Genomic DNA, 22279 nt, shown 5'->3' with positions numbered 1-22279 from the left:
GTTCAGCAGAGAGGGTGAAGGCTACACTTTGTCAATCAAGCACTTGCAAAGCACTCAAACATGAGATAGAATCCAATCCAGGAACAGAGCTGAGCAGTTAAGGGTTGAGGTTTGTGCTTAAGGACCCAGCAGTGTCTTTGTGAAAGACCTAAGATTTAAAAACACACCATTCTGCTAGCATACACCATATTGGCTACAGTGTTCCCTATTTTCTAATGTACTTGTCAAAGCCACCAGTTATTGAGTATTAATTTAGATATTATTGTAAAGATAATTTATGATACTCCACTAAACACACAGTGATTCTCTGACATTATCATTTAGTTCTTGCTTTGGGGGAGCTGTTTCTGATGACATTCTGGTTTGGTAATCAAAGTCAGTGAAACATTTCATGAATTTTGTTTTTATATAACTGACAAGAAACTTTCAACTTTCACTAAAGGTTGCTTTAACCATTTTTCAGTTTCATTTTTGTTTGCCATGAACATTATCTACTATTAAGACAACGGCACTGTCATCCAAGTGGAAAGACATTTCTCCCCCATAAAAACCTGTTAATGTGGTTTAATGGACTAAGACAGTGATATTGGAGGACCAAATTAGCACACCTTGTGTATACACCTTATTCACCTTTACACACAAAAGCACTGTCTTATTGCTAGACGTGTTAAGCGTTTTCTTTATAATGGGTTTCTATGTGACGTAAACACTTAGTTTAGTCTGTGTTTGTTCAGATTCTGTGTTCACCTGCTTGTTTGTACATAGTATTTAGGTTTATTAATATGTTGTATACTTAATTTGGCTTTTAAACATCACTTTCTTAATACCCAATAGCCCTTAATTCTTTATAACGGGTTTCTTTGGAGGAGAAGACCCTTAAAAGTCTTGTCATTTCATTTGGTTTACGCTATTACGTTGTCTCAAAAGTAAGTTTTATAACAAGAGAGATCTGAAAGAAAAAAAATATTGTTGCCTTCTAACTATGTACACATAAATGAAATGTAGACACAGTGATCTTGTAGCTATTCAAACTTAATATTACTTTTTTCCCTGTTAGTTTTAGCGATCCTCATTTTCGCAAACAAATTCGACGGCTTTGCATTTAACGCCTTAGCCGTTTTCTTTGATATTGCTTCGATAGTCATTTAAAATGTGTTTACTCATTATTTATATCGTGCACAGGAGCATGTGAATCACTTTTAGTCTTAGTTAATTTGAGTCGATTTTAATTTCTTTATTAGCAGAAGTTGCTAGCACTGCTCATGAATATGTACGCTTGTATACAGAGTTTAATTGGAAAATTATAAGCAGTAGGATTTTATTATTTAGTAAGTTATTAATGAATCAATTTGTGATATTAAACAGGACAATGATGTTGTTTAGAGTGTAAGTGTAAATAAATAAATAAAGACCGCGAAGGAGCTCATTGCGCATGCGTCAAGCAAGTGACTCCCTATTGGACGCAGCGTGCGCTCCGTACACTGTAAGTATTTCATTGCCTGCGCTGTGTTTATTATAGAGAGTCAGGTTCACATGGGAGGAAAGCGTGTGGTCAGCAGATACAGATGATGACCGAGTGGACTGATTAATGCGCTTTAACTCCAGCTGATAACCACTGCAGCTCCCGGACACTCTCACTAACTGCGGAAAGAAGCGGCGGAGAAAGAGTTTTTATTTGGTTTATGCCGTGGAGTTAAAGTGTGTGCTGACTTTGGTGAGAATGAGGCTTGTACACAGAAAGCGGATTCCGGCTGGAAATGGAGAGGATTCCCGAGTTTCAGAGCACTTCACAAACCCTTTTACGCACGAGCTGAGGGTCAGTCCTGTGCAGAAAGTCAAGGTGAGATTGAGCACATGAACAGCTTGTCATTAAAAAGTTCAGAAACTGTCATTAAAGTGTCATTTCCTGTCTGAGGGGGATCCATCAGGAACATTTCAACTAACATGTAATGTAGGGAGAGATTAAAACAGCTGGACATTTAGATTTAAACTAAAAAATACATTCTCTATTAACTATATACATTTCCAGATGTCTCTCTCTTGCTTTCTGTCTCTCTCTCTCTCTCTCTCTCTCTCTCTCTCGCTCTGCCTATCTCTCTCTCTCACTCACTCACTCACTCTCTCTCTCTCTCTCTCTCTCGCTCTGCCTATCTCTCTCTCTCACTCACTCACTCTCTCTCTCTCTCTCTCTCTCTCTCTGCCTATTTCTCTCACTCACTCACTCACTCACTCACTCACTCTCTGCCCATCTCTCTCTCTCACTCACTCACTCACTCACTCACTCACTCTCTCTCTCTCTCTCTCTGCCTCTCTCTCTTTCTCTCTCTCTCTCTCTCTCTGCCTATCTCTCTCACTCACTCACTCACTCTCTCTCTCTCTCTCTCTCTCGCTCTGCCTATCTCTCTCTCTCACTCACTCACTCACTCTCTCTCTCTCTCTCTCTCTCTGCCTATTTCTCTCACTCACTCACTCACTCACTCACTCACTCACTCTCTGCCCATCTCTCTCTCTCACTCACTCACTCACTCACTCACTCACTCACTCACTCTCTCTCTCTCTCTCTCTCTGCCTCTCTCTCTTTCTCTCTCTCTCTCTCTCTCTGCCTATCTCTCTCACTCACTCACTCACTCACTCACTCACTCTCTCTTGCTCTCTCTCTCTCTCTCTGTCTCTCTCTCTCTCTGCCCCCCTCTCTCTCTTTCTGCCCCCCCCCTCTCTGTGACAGGATGAGCACAAACACGATTAATCAATTAATTAAATGTCTTTTTAATTCTTCTTGATCTCCCATGCAGATCAGTTTATTAAACTAAACCATGCTTGTTTGCTTTACTGACAGTGTTCCCCTCATTTCCATTAGCATTTAATGTTTAAATACAGGAATGTTTATGTATGTGTATGAGTATTTTGGTGTAATAACTAATGCAGTCTTTATTGAGGTTTATCGATGATGTTGCAGTAAAATGAATCACAAGACTCGAACTTTCATGGAACTGTTGTGAAAGTAAATTGTGAAATTGAAACTCATGATCTTTCAGTTGCCTTTATTTATTTATTTATTTTACATTTTTTTTATTACAAGTGTAGTAACCTTATTGTGGTTGATGAATATTGATGAGATGGTGTGATGTGGCTCCATGTGAACCAGCTACTGGTACAACCTGGAATTTGAATGTTTTACAATAACAGCATGTCCGGAAATTCCCCTTATACCTACAGGTCTCCAGGTTGTGGTGGATCCAGATCCCAGAAATACTGGGTGAGAGTCAGGAATATTCCCTGGGATTTTTATCACACGTCTTAACAATTTAGAGCGTCCAATCCGCCTACCGGTAATTTTTGTTGAGAAACTTCTAGAAGAACCCCCACCACCCTATTAAACAAAAGACCTAAACAAAGGTAGAATATACAAAGCTCAACACAGACAGTAATTTAAGCTGGGGATTGAACCAGAGATGGCAGTGCTACCCATTGTACCACTTTGGCATTCCTTTGTTCATGAGGAAATCCTGAAAATAGCTTCTATTTACATGTTTCCCAGAACACAAAATACTAACAATTTACACCGATCACCCCTTTTTATAATTTGACCCTCCTGCTGGCTCTTAATGTCGCCTTATTGAGAATCAGTGAACGTTTGCTTTTGTAACACTTTTTGTAAATGTACGAGTCCCTCAGTTGTCCTCATTGTGAAAATATGGATCTCAAAATCATTACATTTCATTTCATTGTCTGTACCGCTTATCTGATCTATCCTCGGGCATCTCAGGCATCATTGGGCATCAAGGCAGGAATACACCCTGGACGGAGTTCTCAAAATCATACAGCCATAAATAGGAAATGTGTCAAATGTGTAAAAGATGCTGGAAAAGCAAAGAATTTGAGGGACCTAAAGGATTTTTCTGAAGACCCGTGGGCAGAGTAACTGTATGGAGAAGTATCACAAATTATAAAGACAGTCGTTGATCATCCAGGCAACAACAAAAAATATTAAGAATCGAAGAGCTGTAAACTTTTGCAGTGGTTCTTTAGTGTAAATTCAGTTATCTTGTCTTGTAGACTAGATGCAAAGATCTGTTATGGGAAATAGCTGAATATTAAGGCAGAACTAAATAAAAAAACAGATCCCTCTCATCATCTTTTAAATGATTAATATTTTTAAGATTCAGCAAAGGGGGATGTATGTAAACTTATGATCTCAACCGTATAGAAAATGCTATATCAGTGTGTTTACAAAAGACTCTAAGGTCTTAGCAGTTCTAAAGTGTTCAGTCTTTCCTTGAATGTTGCAATCTCTCTTTCTAAGAATGGTTTAAAGGTTATGCCACGCCCACTTCGAGCACTGAACATGTACAGTGCCATTATGTTATACTATACAGACAGTAGGTATGTGTGTTATGATAACTATGTTTTGTGTTTAAACTATTCAAACTATTTATGCATCTGGAACGAGCGGCCGAGGATGAACGAGGATGATCACATCGCACATTAAAAATTAAAGATTGATCAGAGTGGTGTGAATAATGTCACCTTATAATTAATGCACACTGTGAAGATGAGTCCCACAATGCCTCAGTGAACCAAACGCATTATGGCGTTAAGCTGCTCTTTGTAAAACTCTGAAGCCGAATTGCTTCGAACTACTACAAGGGTGTGAGTACTAGCTTTGTACACTTGCTAGTTCTCAAGACCCAGGACATATAAAAAGGGCAAACACTGGCTGTGTGCGGACTTTGTTTACATTTAAATTAGCTTCGGAGTCTAGTCGAGCTGGTTCTGTGATAAAACGATGCTTTTACAGTGACTAGGCTTTGTGAAGATACCTGCAGGCAAAATAATGCAAAAAAACGTCCTTAATGTATACTTTAAGGTGACTGAGTCTAGAACTGGGGAAAATATTCATGTTTAATATTCATGCCCTTGCTTAGTGATACCATACTGTTTACTCAGACAACGTTATTTAAAGTGCTAGTGAAAGAAACGGAAACGGATTCGCAGAAATAAGGTGTTAAAAATTCAATTTCAGGACACTGAGTGTTCATTGCTACTGATACTGATATCAGCTACGCAAAAGCCTAGCTCATGAACACGTGACATCCAGCTGGATGTATTTCAACAATTAAATGATAGCAAATAAAGCTGCCAACTGTTCTGTGAAAATACCAAGAGTATTTCTGAGCATCTTGCTGCAATACAAGTTATAAGACAAACCATCATACGCCTAAAACGTAGCACAAGGAGTTCCTTGCTAGTAGCACATGCAGGTTTGGAGAGGTTTCTTACCATGTCTGATTGATTACTATGATGTAGGTTATCCATTTCAGTATCAGCGTCCTTTTATACCAAATGGAAGCCCTTCATTTCATGAGGCAGAGAAGATTCCTGAGAGGTTCTTGAGCTGAGCGAAGGCAATGGTGCTGTATGTGATGTATAACCTTCATCTTCTTCCAAATCACACTTCAAAACAAAAACTAGTATTTTCTCTGAAACAAATAAATCTGCCGACATACCATTGCATACTTTTGCGCCCTTTCTACTATCCCTGACTGTAAACTCTTTCTGCATTATTAATGAGGATTTAGGGAATGGCTGAGGAAACATCTTGTGGAGGAGCTCTGTACTGTAAATTGAGATTGAGAGTGGTTGTTGCTGGATATTACAGGGTTAATCTGAGTCCCTATATTATAGTTTTACATTATTATTGTAACTTGCCTCCACCCAGGCAGTTCTACAAAACATAAACCTGAGTGCACACGCACAAACAAGTTCATTATGGTTCCTGAATATTAAAGCTGGGCAGGAATTTCTGAATGCGTCCAAGTATTATTGCTCAATGACAAGTACAACCCTGAAAAAGATCCCTAATTTTGATCTTGTGTCTGCTCCTTTAGATTTCACTGCAAAGCATTAAAATAATAGATTCAAGAAATGTGTATATACACTCACTGTTCACTTTATTAAGAACACTTGAACATAAATACAACGGAATTATCTGATCGGTCAGTCAGGAGGCTGAGGTGAAATGCAAAATTACACAGATCTGTAGGACGTTGTTCATGATAGAGGTCAAGAGAATGGACAGACACATTTGAGCTGTTAGTAAGGTCACAGTAACACATATACAACCACAGTGAGCAGAAAAGCATCTCAACACATCAAACTTTGAGGTGGATGAACCGCAATAACACATAGATCACACCGAATTTCAGCAAGGAACACAGAAGGGGCTCAGCTGGGAGTTTTCTCCAGTCTTGTGTGGACACACAATGTGTGGACACACACACTTAACTTATATTGTTCAGTACTTATTGCACTACCTCAACCCTTGTGTTTATTACATCTGCTGCTATATTTATATTTATGTTTATTTCTATTTTGCACTACCTCAAACGCTGCTATTGTATTTTTGCACAATACATGTTGTCAGGTCTCATAGTTGTACATCATCTCATTTCATTTCATTTCATTTACATTCCATTGCACGTGTTCTTTTTCTTTTCTGCGGCGCTACAGTAAGTGTCCTGTGTTTTTGTGTTGTCTTTTTGTACTTATTGTTTTTGCACTGTGTTGTCTGCACCTAGCTGCACACTTTGCAAACTTCGGTCCTAGCTCTGTGATGTTTTTTGTGTTTGCACTATATGTTGTATGTTTATGTAGCACCAGGTCCTGGAGAAACGGTGTTTCATTTCACTGTGTACTGCGTCAGCTATATGCGGTTGAAATGACAATAAAGCTTCTTGAATCTTGAATCTTGAATCTTGTGTCTGATGTCCTGGAGTGAATGTATATTTGTAAGAACTGTACTTGATTTCGAGACAGGAAATTGATTAATATAGTTTCTTATCCATACCATTCTTTATTATATTATATTAATAATATTATAAATCTGATCTGGAGCTTACTATCACTTAAAACATCACAGTCTTTTTATATCTTTATAAAGAAAATATCTAAAATATCTTTATATGTTCTGAGGCTATTTATATTCACTGTAATATTTCCACAATATTTTTCTACTTTTGTTTTTATTGTGTTTAGTTTTCATATTGCATGCCTGTTTATTCATTGTTAACATTTAAAACTAATGATTTGTCATCATCATTGTTCATTGTACACATACAGAGGCAATGAAACACAGTTAGATATTACACAGTTGATATTTGATTCTGGATTTCCTTTTTTTTGTATTTGTTCCTCGCCAGATTGCATTGATGACCGTGACGCTGTTTCCTGTGCGACTGCTATGTGCTGCTTTCTTCATGTTGCTCGCATGGCCTTTCGCGTTTTTGGCCACCGTGGGCCGCACCGAGGACGCCGTCGAGCCTCTCTCCTGGTGGAGGTGGTGAGTTCACACTTATGTAACACTGCATTCTGCAACATCGGGCTTTTCTGTATACCACCGAGTTATGTAATGGACAAGGTTCAAGTTCAGAAAAAGAATAGTAAACACTAGAGTTATATCAGAAAGCATGTTTAATCAGACCCTACGGAATTTCAGGATTTTGTAATCGCAGGAATTAAGGAATTCCATAGGAAATCAGTACGTGTTTTCACTGGTAGTTAAAAAGAAGAATCCTATGGTTGTAGATTGTCCAATTTATGTAGATATCTGCACAAAAAACTCCACATAGAAAAAATAAATAAATAAAAAGCAGAACTTTAACAAAACACAAAAACTGCCAAGTCAGGCTTGATGTTAGATTAGAAAAGCTGTGATGTAATGGATGATAATTCAAGTTCCTCTCATACACACACACACTCCAGGCTGGTGGATCTTATCATCAAAGCCATCATGAGGGCGATGTGGTTTTCCGGAGGCTTCCACTGGGTCCGGGTGAAAGGCAAACCAGCTCTGCCCAGTGAAGCTCCCATCCTCACACTGGCACCGCACTCGTCTTACTTCGACGCCATTCCAGTGACCATGACCATGGCATCGATAGTGATGAAAGCCGAGAGCAAAAACATTCCTATCTGGGGCAGTAAGTTTACAAATCAAAGTTTTTAGGTTTCTTTATAAATGTAAACATACATTTGAACTGTTCAGACACGAGGTATTGAGATGCCGAGACACTTTCTGCTGTGAGAGACTTCTTCCCAGGTTTACAGCTATAAGTTCCTGAGCATCTGTCTCATTTCCTCGTATTTGTTTTCTTTCTTTCTTTCGCAGCGCTGATTAAGTTAATCCGTCCGGTGTTTGTGTCACGCTCGGATCCTGATTCTCGCAGGAAGACTGTGGAGGAGATTAAACGCAGAGCATGCTCAGCAGGCCAGTGGCCTCAGGTAATGCATACTTTAATACAGTCATGATTAGGATCATAAGGAAATCATAGCAGAGCATGAGAAAGCAGGCTACAGTACATCTATATCACAGTTCATTTCAATACATTTCTGTTGGTCTGTGTTTACATCCGACTGTCTGTGTTTCTCTGCATCTGTCTAACTGACTCTCTGTCAGTCAGTTTGCCTGTTTATCTATTTTTCTCTCTGATTGTCTGTGACTTTCTCTCTTTCAGTCTATCTGGATACATGTAACATAACTGTCTGTCTGTTGGTCTGTCTATTGTCCTGTCTGATTATCTGATTACCTGTCTTACTGTCTGTGTTGAATACATCTGACTATCTCTGTGTTTCTGTGTATATCTGTCTAACTCTTTGTCTGTCTTCCTGTCAATCAGTTTGCCCGTTTATTTTTTTGTCTGTCTGTCTGTCTGTCTGTCGATCTGTCTATACATGGAATTTAACTGTCTGATGATCTACCTGTCTGTCTGTCTGTATACATGTAATATAACTGTCCGTCAGTCTATCGTCTTGTCTGGTTATCTACCTGTCTGTCTGTCTGTCTGTCTGTCTGTATACATATAATATAACTTTGTCTGCCTGTCTGTCTATCATCTTGTCCGATTATCTACCTGCCTGTCTGCCTGTCTATTGTCTTGTCTGATTATCTGCTTGTCTGTCTGTCTGTCTGTCTGGTTGCCGGTATACATGTAATATAACTGTCTGTCTGTCTGTCTGTGTTGAATATCCGAAGCTCTCGGCACATGTAATTAGAAGAGTTCATGTTGACATGGCTGTTTTCTATAAAACGTGTTCTCATTCCTGATTTGATTTCAGATCATGATTTTTCCTGAGGGGACCTGCACCAACAGATCCTGCCTCATCACATTTAAACCCGGTACATATTTCCTCTCCCTCTATCGGTCTGGCTATCTTTCTATTTTTTTTTTTCCCACCATAATTATTCCTAACATCACAGCGTCCTGCCTACAGACGTCTCTTTCACTCTGTGAGAGTGAGAGAATGTGTGTATTCAGACTGGGCACTGGGTGCCATTGGTGTTATGTTTCAGTGTGTGTGTGTGTGTGTGTATGAGTGCGAACATGTTTTCTGTCTCTCCTGTGGACCGTAACAGTTCACTTGGCTGTGAGATTCAGTGATTGTCTTCCTCTTCCTGTGTGCACTATCCATTCCTGTTATGTTTTGCTGATCCTGTCTCACTCGTGGCTTTATTGTGCTTTCCTCCACACTCCTAATCCTCCCTTTTTTTTTGCTAAAATCCCTTATTTGTTTTTCTCTCATCACTTTGTTTTGTAGTTTTATCCATTCTAGTCGTTTCACTGCACCGTGACACATCCGTGCTGGAGGTCTGCAGTCACACAAATGTCCATCACCGGGCAGTTCCATACCATACATACCTCGTGGATGGGAAAATTCTGCTTTACACCTACTATGTGCAAATCATTTAGTAATACGATATAGTAAGACATCCTATAATTGTCACAAAATTTTCAACAGTCACTGACATTCCCAGTAGACTGACTTGCTGTCCAAAATTGAATTCTGGTGTCCATTTAAACAGCACAGTAAAGGGCAGTTTGGGTCCGACTGCCATAACTCGGGCTCTTCGAATACTGCCTAAGTTAATGAGCACAAATCCAGACCAGAGTGTGACAGAGTGGTGGCTGTAAAGTCATTTTCCTAAGGTTACTCAACTGCAAAGTTATTCAAAGGTGCACATGCTCCGAGATCCGCCCTTGGAAAGCCGAAGGATAGAAAGTAATTAGGTTTAGGGAAACTGAGACAGATGCCCTTGGTTTACTGACCGGGACCTGAAAGAGAGCTTTGTGTTCAGAATGAAAGTCATCAGGTTCATCACTCTTCTTTTTACACCTGTTCAGAGGTGAAGAGACCAACTCGATACACACACAAACACACACACATATACACAGACAGCAGGTTGAATGTAACACAAAGACAATGAGACGCTCTATAACACTTTTATAACACATGCCTCTGTAAATATTTTGACTGTATAACCTTTATAACCAGTTTCACTTCATCATAACCTTATTGGACCTTATTGTTATCTTTTGTTAGAAAAAAGAAGCCGATGTTTCTCACGTTCCCTATTCGAGTGTCACATCCTGTCACAGAACAATATAAAAACAAGTGTTTAGAGAGAAGGAAGTTTGACAAAATATTTTGTCATACGCTTTTGACAGTTTATTTATCTGTTTCCTCTCTCTCTCTCTCTCTCTCTCTCTCTCTCTCTTTGTGACCGATTGCCCTTTCTGTCTGTTTGAATGCCTGTATTCCTGTTTGCCTATTTATCTGTCTCACTGTCTGTCACTGACTGTCTGTGTTTTCATCCGTTTATCTGTCTGTATGATTGTTTGTCTCTTTATAAATCCTGACAATCATTCATTCAGTCTGTCTGCCTGTATCTGTCTGTTTATTTGACTGTCTTTCTGTTTTCATACTGTCAGGGTTTGTGGAATTTCATGATACACTGATCAGGCATAACATTATGGCCACCTGCCTAATATTGTTGTTGGTCCACCTTTGCTGCCAAAACAGCCCTGACCCGTCCTGCACTGTGTATTCTGACACCTTTCTATCAGAACCAGCATTAACTTCTTCAGCAATTTGAGCAACAGTAGCTCATCTGTTGGATCAGATCACACGGGCCAGCCTTTGCTCACCACGTGCCTTGACCGTCCATGACCCTGTCGCCGGTTCACCACTGTTCCTTCTTTGGACCACTTTTGATAGATACTGACCACTGCAGACCGGGAACACCCCACAAGAGCTGCAGTTTTGGAGATGCTCTGATCCAGTGGTCTAGCCATCACAATTTGGCCCTTGTCAAACTCGCTCAAAAACTTACACTTGTCCATTTTTCCTGCTTCTAACACATCAACTTTAAGGACAAAATGTTCACTTGCTGCCTAATATATCCCACCCACTAACAGGTGCCATGATGAGGAGATCATCAGTCTTATTCACTTCACCTCTCAGTGGTCATAATGTTATGGCTGATCGGTGTAAATGAGTAAAGGCGAATACTACTACTAATAAAATAGTAAAAATGTATAATAATAATAAATAGACTAAATTTCTGACTGATTAATGTGTCATGAAACTCAACCCACTCTAAAATACATTTATAAAATATACAGGCATGCACCCAAGTAGACACGTGGACACACACACACACACACACACACAGAGTCATGTTACTGTAGGATGGGTCAGATGAGACTGCCTGTTTTTATTGTTCTGCTCTCATGACCAGCTTCAGGTGAACTGAGGACACAGCCACTGACACAAAAGGATGTTACTCATCACCGTCCACACAGCCGGAGTGCTTTTGCTTTTGCAATTCGCACAATCATAAATATTCATGAGCTGTACTAACACATCAGTGTGCTCTGTTGTTGAACAACAATGACATGTCCCTCTTTCTCCTTCAGGTGCGTTTATTCCTGGGGTTCCGGTCCAGCCGGTGGTTCTGCGCTATCTTAATGAACTGGTAAGAAAAGCAGAGCAGAAGAGTGGCTTTTACCCTGCTATATGTTAAAAGTGCCAGCAACAAAACAGAATATTATGCAGCATATCAGAACAGCAATGATTCATAATGTACTATACTACAGGAAGAACCTGTGTCTTACTTATATAAGTTTTGTTAGTTTCATTAGTTTCGATCAGGCAGTTACACCTACCAGGCATAACATTATGACCACCTGCCTAATATTATGTTAATCCATCTTTTGCTGCCAGACCAGCCCTGATCCAGTTGTCTAGCCATCACAGATTTGCCCCTTGTCAAACTCGCTCAAATCCTCACACTTGCCCATTTTTCCTGCTTCTAACACATCATCTTTGAAGAGAAAATATTCACTTGCTGCTTAATATATCCCACCCACTAACAGGTGCCATGATGAGGAGTGTTAGTCACTTCACCTGGTCATAATGTTATGCCTGATCGGTGTATATCACAATGATGCTGAATATTAGATTCTGGTTGACCTTGTAGGTGTTGATGAATTTTCTGTAACACGGCTCCAAGGTCTGTATTACGGGCTCTGTTTTAGCGTTTCTATAGTAACAACGGTGATGGACGCTTTACATATATGGATTTTAAAATAAAACAAAAACATGGTGACTCCGTGATATTGTAAAGATTTCTGTGAGTTGACGTGAATGTAGCATGTTCTCCAGTGTTCATACTTTATAACATTAACTGAAATAGTAATATCAGTGTAATGAATGATAAAGCGTTATTCCAGACACGTCATTATTGGAATATAATCTACTTCAGGGATGTAACAGTAACTCCACATCACATTGCACCACGTTGTTGTTGATTATTTTCCCATCACTGCACACCTCTCTCTCTCTCTCTCTCTCTCTCACTTCTAACGTCTAATGCCTCTTACTCATCCACCTCTCATTAATTATGAAGGCACGATGCTCAGGTTGCATGTAGATACTCGGAAAACTTGTAAGGAGTTCGGAGTTCCCACACTGTGAGGCTTGAATTTTAGATCCACGTGCACACGTGACCTTGACTTCTTATTTGCTCAGGTGCTTTTTTTGCAGGCTGTAGTAACCACATGGCCTTGTGTGTTTAGCTTTAATCTCCATTTTTTTTTTTCTCCTAGGACACAATCTCGTGGACATGGCAAGGACCTGGAGCGTGAGTTGTCTCAGATTCTCACAGATGTCCTCATTATGAGACAATTTAGATAAATCACATTTTTAAAAAAAAATGTTAGATAATTGTGAATAAAAGGTTGATGTAAAATACTTTGCTTTCAGATTTAAGATTCTGTGGCTCACACTGTGTCAGATCCACAATCCTGTGGAGATCGAGGTGATCATTTTATATTTCAGTGGTTATATATATTTACTTTTTTAACTGTAATTGAAAGGATGATTTCCTATGTGTCATTACACTCTGCTTGTGTTTGCTATCAGTATCTCCCTATTTACACACCATCAGAGGAAGAGAAAAGAGATCCGGCTCTGTTCGCCAGCAACGTGAGACGCATCATGGCCAAGTCAGTGTCCACTTCAAGCGTAACGATCCTGAACGTTCGCATGACCACACGTGTGATGTTCATTTTTCTATTTCGTGCACTTTTTTTCAGAGCTTTGCAAGTACCAACTGTAGACTACTCTTTTGAAGACTGTCAGCTCTCAATGGTCAAAGGTCCCCTGTGTTTACCTAGCCACACATCCCTGCTGGAGTTCTCCAGACTGGTGCGTAAACTCGGGTGAGTGACGTCAGAGACTTCTGAATACTGTATGCATAGGTGACGTCTCTCTGGCTTCCACGGACAACATAGCGTGTTGTGTAGAGCACATGGCAGCTGGATGAACCCACAAGCCTGGGATTTGTCAGTACAAGCAGGGCCTGAACCCGAGCCCATCGTTCTTGTAAATATGGAACAAAATAAGCAGTTCTTTCTTTTCCTCGTCTTCTGTCAGTTGTTTATCTACTTTCACCATCTCTTATGTTGCCATTATTTACGCCGTTTGTCGCAACGTTCTTCCTCAGCATGTGGAAATAGGTAACCGCACCACCTACGATGGCGTTACTCAAGCATGTGACTCAATGCAAGTATGTGAACTTGCGAAAGTGAGAGGGAGAGAATTTAATATTTTTGCCCCTGCAGATGTTATCTCTGCATCAAGTATGCTGGAAAAGCTCAGGGTTAGGGTTCTCTTCTCTACATACATACAGATGTTCTGTAGTAGAAACTACAACCCCTGGCAAAAAGTATGGAATCGCCACTCTTGGAAGATGTTCATTCAGTTGTTTAATTGTGTAGAAACAAAACCATTCACAGACATGCCACAAAACTATTTCCATTTAACATTCCAACCTTCTGGCTTTATGAAACACTTACAGAAATAAAAAAGAAAGAAAATTGTAGTCAATTGCAACTGTTTTTACAGAGGAAAAAAATATGGATTCACTCAATCTGCAGTTAAAAAAGAGTGCTTGCACACCTTAGTGGGCTGTTGAACCAAGCTGATTGACATAAATCATGGCTCCAACACGAGAGATGTCATTTGAAACAAAGGAGAGGATTATAAAACTTCTTAGGTAAATCTTCACGGAATGTTGCAAAAGATGTTGGTTGTTCCCAGTCAGCTGTGTCTAAAATCTTGGACCAAGTACAAATCAAAGAAAGGAAAGGTTGTAAAAGGGAAGCGTACTGGTAGACCAAAGAAGACATCAAGCGTCAAGAGAGATAGAAAACTTAAAGCAATATGCCTTGAAAACAGAAAAGGCACAACAAAACAAATGAGGAACAAATGGGCAGAAAGTGGAGTCAATGTCTGTGACCGAACTGTAAGAAATCGCCTAAAAGAAATGGGATTTATATCCAGAAAAGCCAAACGAAAAACATCTAAACAGAAAAAAATAAGGTTTCTATGGGCTAAAGAAAAGCAATCATGGACTATGGAGGACTGGATGAGAGTGATATTCAGTGATGAATCACAGATCTGCATTGCTGGAACTTTTGTTTGGTGCCGTTCCAATGAAATTTATAAAGACAACTGCGTGAAGAAAACATGCAAATTTCCACAATCATTAATGATATGGGGTTGTATGTCAGGTAAAGGTATGGGAGAGATGACAGTCATTACATCCTCAATAAATGCACAAGTTTACACTACCAGTCAAAAGTCTGGACACACCTTTTATTCAATGTTTTTTGTTTAGGGATTTATTTTCTACATAATGTTGAAAGACATAATGTTAATGGCATGGCCTGCAAGTAGTCCGGACCTCAATCCAATTGAAAATCTATGGTGGAAATGGTCCACGACAAGGCTCCAACCTGCAAAGCTGATCTAGCAACTGCAATAAGAGAAAGTTGAAGCCGGATTGATGAAGAATACTGTTTGTCGATAGTTAAATCCATGCCTCAGAGAAGTCAAGCTGTTATAAAAGCCAGAGGTGGTGCAACAAAGTACTAGTGGTGTTTTTGTTTGGTGATTCCATAATATTTTCCTCAGAATTGAGTGATTCCTTATTTTTTTCCTCTGTTAAAACAGTTGCAATTGACTACAAGTTTCTTTCTTTTTTATTTCTGTAAGTGTTTCATAAAGCCATAAGGTAGGAATGTTAAATGAAAATAGTTTTGTGGCATGTCTGTGAACATCTTCCAAGAGTGGTGATTCCATACTTTTTGCCAGGGGTTGTATATACTTATGTAGGATTTATAAGAGGCAATTAATAATAAACTACAGTGCCATTGCTGAAAATATTAATCACAGCATCAACGTGGCAACTTCGATACTGTAAACTCACTATGTAGTGTGGTGTGTTTATTTTAGGACGTAGCCTAAGCAAATTCATGCAAATCTGGAAGGCTTTGTGTTAGATAACTCTCTTAACTCTGGATAAGATGACACTGAGTGCTTGAGGGTATTTAACATGTGCTATGTAAATGTATATTAACTCTGGTAATATGCAGTTTACCCATGAAGTTGTCTTTTCCTTGGCTGACTTTTAGGAACGGCACTTTTTTTGGAAAGTGGTGATGTTTGGACAGAAAGAAAGAGGCTTTCAGGCTTGAGAGGGATCTTGGCACTCTTGTGAGTGCTGAGTAATGGAAAATCAAACCGCTGGGTGTGGCACCGAGTTTCATGCCAGCTGGCTTCTTACTAGAGAACGTGAAGTGTGCATGCATTGCTTGGTTGGGACTGAAGGATACGGACTGATTTAAGTTACCCTGAGGTCGTGTAGATTTTGTTTTTTATTTCGTGGAGAGGAATTTTGGGTTTGGGAACAGCGCCCCCTGGTGATAAAACAGCGTAAGTAATCGTTAAGCTTTATTTCTGGTTTCACTCCAGGGATCTTTGTCAGGTTCTTTTTAAACAAAGAAAATGCTGAATATCTGACAGAATAATCTGCGCTTGTATTGAACAGGTGCTATTGTACCATAAAATATAAGAGCCTTAATTTCCCAAAGTGCAAATTCAGATCAGGTAAAATGCTGGTTTTCTGATCCCTTTTAATCGTCATGTTAAGATTTAATACAGAAATGATTAAAAATGACGATAGAGAAAGATTGCATGTTGAATATTCATCATACTGATTATCAGCACAGAATGTTGACTCGTCACTGATGTAGTAACAGGTCACACCTCGAGGGGTGTGATTCATTATTTATTTGTTTGTTTGCTTGTTTGTTTAAAAGCACATTGTTTTACAGATGTCAGAATTTGTTAGCAACATAGAAAGTTCACATTTTTCCCTTTTTTCGCTGAGCGAATTTCTGAATATAAAAGTGATTCACGCCGATAAAGGTTGAACGCTTTAGTTATTGTTAAGATCAAAGATCAGAATGAGGGGAAAAGTGTGATTTCTGTTACTGTAACAGAGTCAAGGCCGACGTTATCGGGTGATTCGACTCCTGGAACCTCTATAGAGTTTACAATGGAAAGACAAACAACAAAGCATTCATTTATGCAGCAGTTCTCCATGATGATCAGAGAAGAGAGAAGATACTTGGAGCTGACAGAAAGGCTATGGATAAAGAACTGGAGATGTAAAAGTTTTCTGACTTTCAGCTGTTTAGTTTTTTTAGTGAGACTTTGCCCATGGAGCTTGTCTTATAGGAGAGAAACCCAGTGAGGTCTTGTGCAGTTTGTGAAGCGTTGAAGCTTTTTCCGCTCATATGGTTTAAAAGAGCAATTCATTGACTTCCTGTATCCTTCCTCTCACTGACATTTATATATACAGTTAAATTGGTTACATTTCTGGTATTTAGCAGATGCCCTTAGATATAGCGACTTACGTTTTTGTACAGCCGAGCAACTGAGGGTTAAGGGCCGTGCTCAGTGGTCCAGCAGTGGCAGCTTGGTGGACCTGGGATTCAACTCACAACCTTCTGATCAGTAGTCAAGTGAAATGTAAATGTAAATAAATTACTGAGAATATGATGATGCAAGGTTAGCACGTTCACCTTACACCTCCAGCATCCTGGGTGTTGGGTTCGAGTCTCGCTTCCGCTCACTGTGTGTGTGCAGTTTGCATGTTCTCCCCATGCTTGGTGGGTTACAGTCCAAAGACATGCTTCTAGGCTGATTGGAGTCTCTAAATTGCCTGTAGTGAGTGAATGAGTGTGTGTTTTTGTGCCCTGTGATGGGTTGTCCTGGGTGTATCCTGCCCTGATGCCCGATGACGCCTGAGATAGGCACAGGCTCCTCGTGACCCAAGGATAGATCAGACAAGCGATACAGACAATGAAATGAAATGAAAAATGATAATGCAGCTGAAAACAAGTACAAGTAGTGCGTTTTTCTGCTCTGATGTAGCGTGTCGTTCTCTGGTTATTCTGTACGTTTTGTTTCCTCTTTCAGGCTGAAGGTAGGAGTCACAGATGTGCTCCTGCAAGAGGAAGGCAAAAAAGCATGCAAACTCTGTGGACGCAAACTGAGTCTGGAGGAATTTGCAAAGTACTTAAAGCTTCCAGTGACAGAAACACTGCAGGACATCTTCACACTCTTTGAGGAGGTCAGTAGTAGCACATTTTTATAAAAAAAAAAAAAAAAAAAAAAGGAATCAGATTGATCAGATCAAGTCTAAAATAATTTTCATTTAAAGGCATCACTAGAGCCGTGCTGTGCAACATGACAGACATTACTGCCTATCAGACCTTCTAATTACCTCGTGTCGTGTTTTCCCGCAGCATGGGCAGATGGATGTGAGGGAATATGTCATTGCCCTCTCTGTGATCTGCAGACCCTCTAAATATCTCAAGACTCTTCAGCTGGCCTTTAGAGTAAGGCTTTTACTTGGTCTGGGTTTAAAGAGACAGCTGCTGCTAAGTAGTGAACAGACTATGAGGGATTACTGAGTACTACAGTCTTAGAAAAATGAAACGGTTAGACATGACAGTAGCATATCATTTGGTTTGGTGCAGATGTTTGAGGCTGAGGAGGACGGAGCGGTTGTGGAAGACGAGCTGGTCGTCATTCTGAAGTCAGCACTTGGAGTGGAAGACGTCGCTGTGGGGGAAGTCTTCAGAGCTGTTGATACAGGAGACAAAGGAAAGATCATGTTTGGTAATGATCTCATATCTACTTTCAGTTTAAGAGTGAAACAGTATGTAGAGATTTGTGGTGTAACATGCAGATGTTTCTCTCTCTCTCTCTCTCTTAGTCTATCTCTCTATCTCTCTATCTCGCACAGCTGTTTTTTTTGTCTTGGGAGTCAAGATTCACACATTATTAGCACACCACGTATTCCTTCCCAGCCTCTGGACAGCTACATTTTACCAACTTCATGACATGTTTTGAATGATTTAATCTCATAATCTCTCTTTAGTGCTGTGTTTTTGTTGACATCATCTGTGATCATCCGAGATCAGCATGAAGCATAAATGAGCAAAACAATCAATGTATTAGCCAGTTGAAAGGGCAAAGGAGAAAGATCTTTTGGCCACTGTTATGCTGCCTGAAACCCTAAATGAAAATGCTTAAATGAAGTAGCTAATGTAATGTGATATTGTGAAGACAGCAGCATTAATTCGCACTGAGAGAAACAAATGTAAGAACTCCTGTAAAAGTGAGTGAATGTGTCTTCTGTAGTCTTCTCCTGGTAAAGTTTTTGAGGTAGAATGTCGTGTTCGAACCTTCGAGCGAAGACACTGAGGTTCATTATGTTGAAAACTATAAAAGTGGTATAAAAATGCTTTTTTGATGCAATGCTGATTTTTCAGTGCTTACATTCTTAAGGGGTACATTAAGGAACTTTAACAATTTCTCTCCTAATTTAAATTCAGTCGTAAAAATAATAGCGTGTAGAAACTGTAGATCACCGAAACGTCTGTTGCGTCCTCTCTCTCTCTCAGATGATTTTTGCCATTTCATGGAGAGCTGTCCCAACTTCATGGAGTCATACCACTGTGTCGATGAACCATCCTCACACGCGTGTTCAGGACTCGTACAACCCGCAGCCAACAGCTTCTGCCCTGACTTCAGCCCTCAGGAGCCAAACACAGCGCACAACACAGCAAACAGCAAGAAACACGACTGATGTATGTTAGAGATATCAGACTGCATGAGATATCTGCATGCGCTAATGTGTATTTGAGATAAAGATCACGTGTTCGTTTTTGTCTTCTTTGGGTTTTAATGTTTTCTACTGAACGCTGTATTTTTGCCATCACTGTTTTAACAGATCTTCTGAAAATCGACTGGACTTGAAGTGAATTATTTTTTGTACTCCTTATCTGTATTTAAAGGAAACTTGAAACTGACTTTAATGCATTAAGGTAAAGTACTCGTTATTTGTTTGAAACAAATATTCAGATTTGTACAATCAAAACCAAGTAACTAATTTCATATACTGTACATGTATGTTTCTATCATATCAGTTAAAACAACACTTAAATGAACAAACTGTATGATTATTTATTTACAGTTGATTCACAGCTCTAATTTCTGTGATAAGATAATAAGAAAACCTGTGTTTGAGTAGGTAGGAATTCTAACTGTCCACCTTTTTTTACCACAAGAGGGCGCTCTGCCATAAGAAACCGTAGGAACTGTCGTAAACAATTATTTAGTCAGGTTAAGCAGAGTTTTCACATTCACTTCAATTCGATTTTATTTGTATACCGCTTTCAACAATGGACATTGTCTCAAAGCAGCTTTACAGAACATAAGAAACATAGTACAAAAGTCCTATATGTTAGACAAAATCATCCCTAGTGAGCAAGCCTGAGGCGACTGTGGCAAAATAAAACTCCCTAGATGGTATGAGGAAGGAACCTTGAGAGGAACCAGACTCCCATTTGGGTGACACTGGAGTGTGATTATAAATTATTATATGCTATATTATTATATAGACCTGTCCAGGGTGTACCCCTGCCTTTTGCCCAATGTGCACTGGGATAGGCTCCAGCAGACCCCCGTGACCCTAATTAGGAATAAAGCGGGTATAGATGATGGATGGATGGATGGATGGATATTATTATATACATGCTTCTACATTTTCTGCATATATTAGATTACAGCAACATTTTCTAAGCTAAATAATTCTTTAATTGAGTCTAAAGCAAAGAGAAAACAATTATTATTATTATTATTATTATTATTATTATTATTATTATTATTATTATTATAGTTGATTGACAGGTGGAATGGAGTCTCAATAGGAATAAAATTCTGTAGTAAATACACACAACTTTTACTATTTAAATGTGTTCAGGATTTCTGTAAAGCAGTTTGGTGAAAGTTAATCAATATGGTTTTTTTTGTTGTTGTTTGTTTATTTTTTTAAATCGCCTTTGGATTTATTCCCTGGCAGCCCTGTTATTGACACGGGTGTCTCTTAGGACCACTGTGTGATAAGAAGTAATTAGACAGACAATTAGCGACTTAATTTGTTTAATTGTTGGGTTTCACATATTTGGATGAACCTAGAAATCCCAGGACTGCTGTTGGTATCTGGCGACCAAGTTAATGACACGAGGGCATCGAGGGCAATGTAATTATTTACTTAAATTATTCATTTTGCTTTCAATCTATAGTTCACACTTTCAAAGTGACCCCATGAGTCTGTATCGTGTTATATAATATTATTAAAAATAAGAGAGAGAGAGAGAGAGAGCGAGAGAGAGAGAGTCAGAGAGACAGGCAGAGAGAGAGACAGAGAGAGAGAGAGAGAGAGAGAGAGAGAGAGGGACAGAGACAGAGAATCAGAGAGACAGGCAGAGAGTGAGAGACAGAGAGACAGGCAGAGAGAGAGAGAGACAGACAGACAGACAGTCGGAGAGTCAGTCAGAGAGAGAGAGAGAGAGAGACAGACAGTCAGAGAGTCAGTCAGAGAGAGAGAGAGAGAGAGGGACAGACAGAGAGTCAGTCAGAGAGAGAGAGACAGACAGACAGACAGACCAAGAGAGAGAGAGAGACAGACCGAGAGAGAGAGAGACCTTGGTTTTCTTCTTCCTGTGATTTTCAGTCAAGACATTACGATAATGTATTGATAATTCCTGTTGATCATGTGACCTGTGGAGTATTCCACACATTTTCAGAAATGTTATAGAAGAAAAATATTCATTTTTCATGACCTATAATGGATAATTCATGGACAATTATATTCCAAGCATGAGATTAATACACTAATGTGATTTATGGCGTATTATAATGATCTTATTTCAAGATGTACTTATAATGGGGTTGGTGCAGGCAAAATGGTGTTTCCTAAGAGCAAGAGATTAAGGTTTAGAAAAGGTTATTTATCTGCAACATGCACCGTGGTGTGTCAGTTCACTCAGAATTCCTTAGAGCAAGAAACACACAGTAGAACCGACACTGTGGCGGGATTACACAACACGATAACTGTAAAACACAGACGTCTGATCTGTGTACAAAGCTTCCTGCTCGTGCTTGCAGCTCAGCCTATTTGCCGTAATTACATTTGCATTTTCAGATGAAGTAACACAGTTCTCCTGCAGCTCTAAGTGGATTTGGATGCATCCTGACAGTAGCTGGATGTCGCGATGATGTGATGAGATAAGCCGAGCCCGCATGGCTCACTTATCGTCACCGTCAACACGAAGAAATCTTACAAAATACAAAATATGTGATGTCACAACAAAAAGCAGGCTTATATTCTTATATATCTTTTTTGCAGCCTCATTTCAAGCCGATCCCTGAAAGCTAGCTTTGTGTATTTAACATTTGCTTTTGATATTTATGCCCTCAATCTCTCCCACATTATTCTTTGTCTTGATTTGCTTAAGCCGTTTCACTCCCATCACACTCTTCATGCATTACATCATTCTTTGACTCAACTTTAGTTGTAAACACATGATGCCCCTTTGTTATCTAACACAAACACTTCCGCACACTTCCATAAGGTGGTGCTAGCACACTTTCTTGCCCCCCCACCACCACCACCACCACCAACCTCAACTGGCTGGAAAGTGTAGCATTACATCATCGCTTTGTTCAGAAATAAAAAAAG

The 22279-nt window shown here is 39.5% G+C and overlaps 1 protein-coding gene across 2 annotated transcripts; it reads left to right on the top strand.

The window, feature by feature from the left end:
- Nucleotides 1-1493: 1493 nt before the first annotated feature.
- lpcat1 (lysophosphatidylcholine acyltransferase 1) lies at nucleotides 1494-20338 on the top strand. Of its 2 annotated transcripts, XM_058405201.1 has the most exons (15): nucleotides 1494-1840; nucleotides 7200-7339; nucleotides 7762-7976; nucleotides 8165-8277; nucleotides 9112-9172; nucleotides 11751-11809; nucleotides 12942-12976; nucleotides 13099-13153; nucleotides 13258-13340; nucleotides 13431-13556; nucleotides 17665-17818; nucleotides 17994-18086; nucleotides 18228-18369; nucleotides 19158-19343; nucleotides 19487-20338. In XM_058405201.1, the coding sequence occupies exons 1-14, from the start codon at nucleotides 1721-1723 to the stop codon at nucleotides 19340-19342; spliced, it is 1581 nt and encodes a 526-aa protein (XP_058261184.1). In that variant the 5' UTR covers nucleotides 1494-1720; the 3' UTR covers nucleotide 19343; nucleotides 19487-20338. The 2 variants fall into 2 exon arrangements, with proteins under 2 accessions (XP_058261184.1, XP_058261183.1); XM_058405200.1 differs by having other exon boundaries at nucleotides 19158-20337.
- The last annotated feature ends 1941 nt before the right edge of the window (nucleotides 20339-22279 follow it).

Source organism: Hemibagrus wyckioides, linkage group LG12, assembly GCF_019097595.1.
Source record: "Hemibagrus wyckioides isolate EC202008001 linkage group LG12, SWU_Hwy_1.0, whole genome shotgun sequence".
In the NCBI taxonomy this organism is placed as follows: Eukaryota; Metazoa; Chordata; class Actinopteri; order Siluriformes; family Bagridae; genus Hemibagrus; species Hemibagrus wyckioides.
This window is presented reverse-complemented; position numbering and strand designations above follow the sequence as displayed.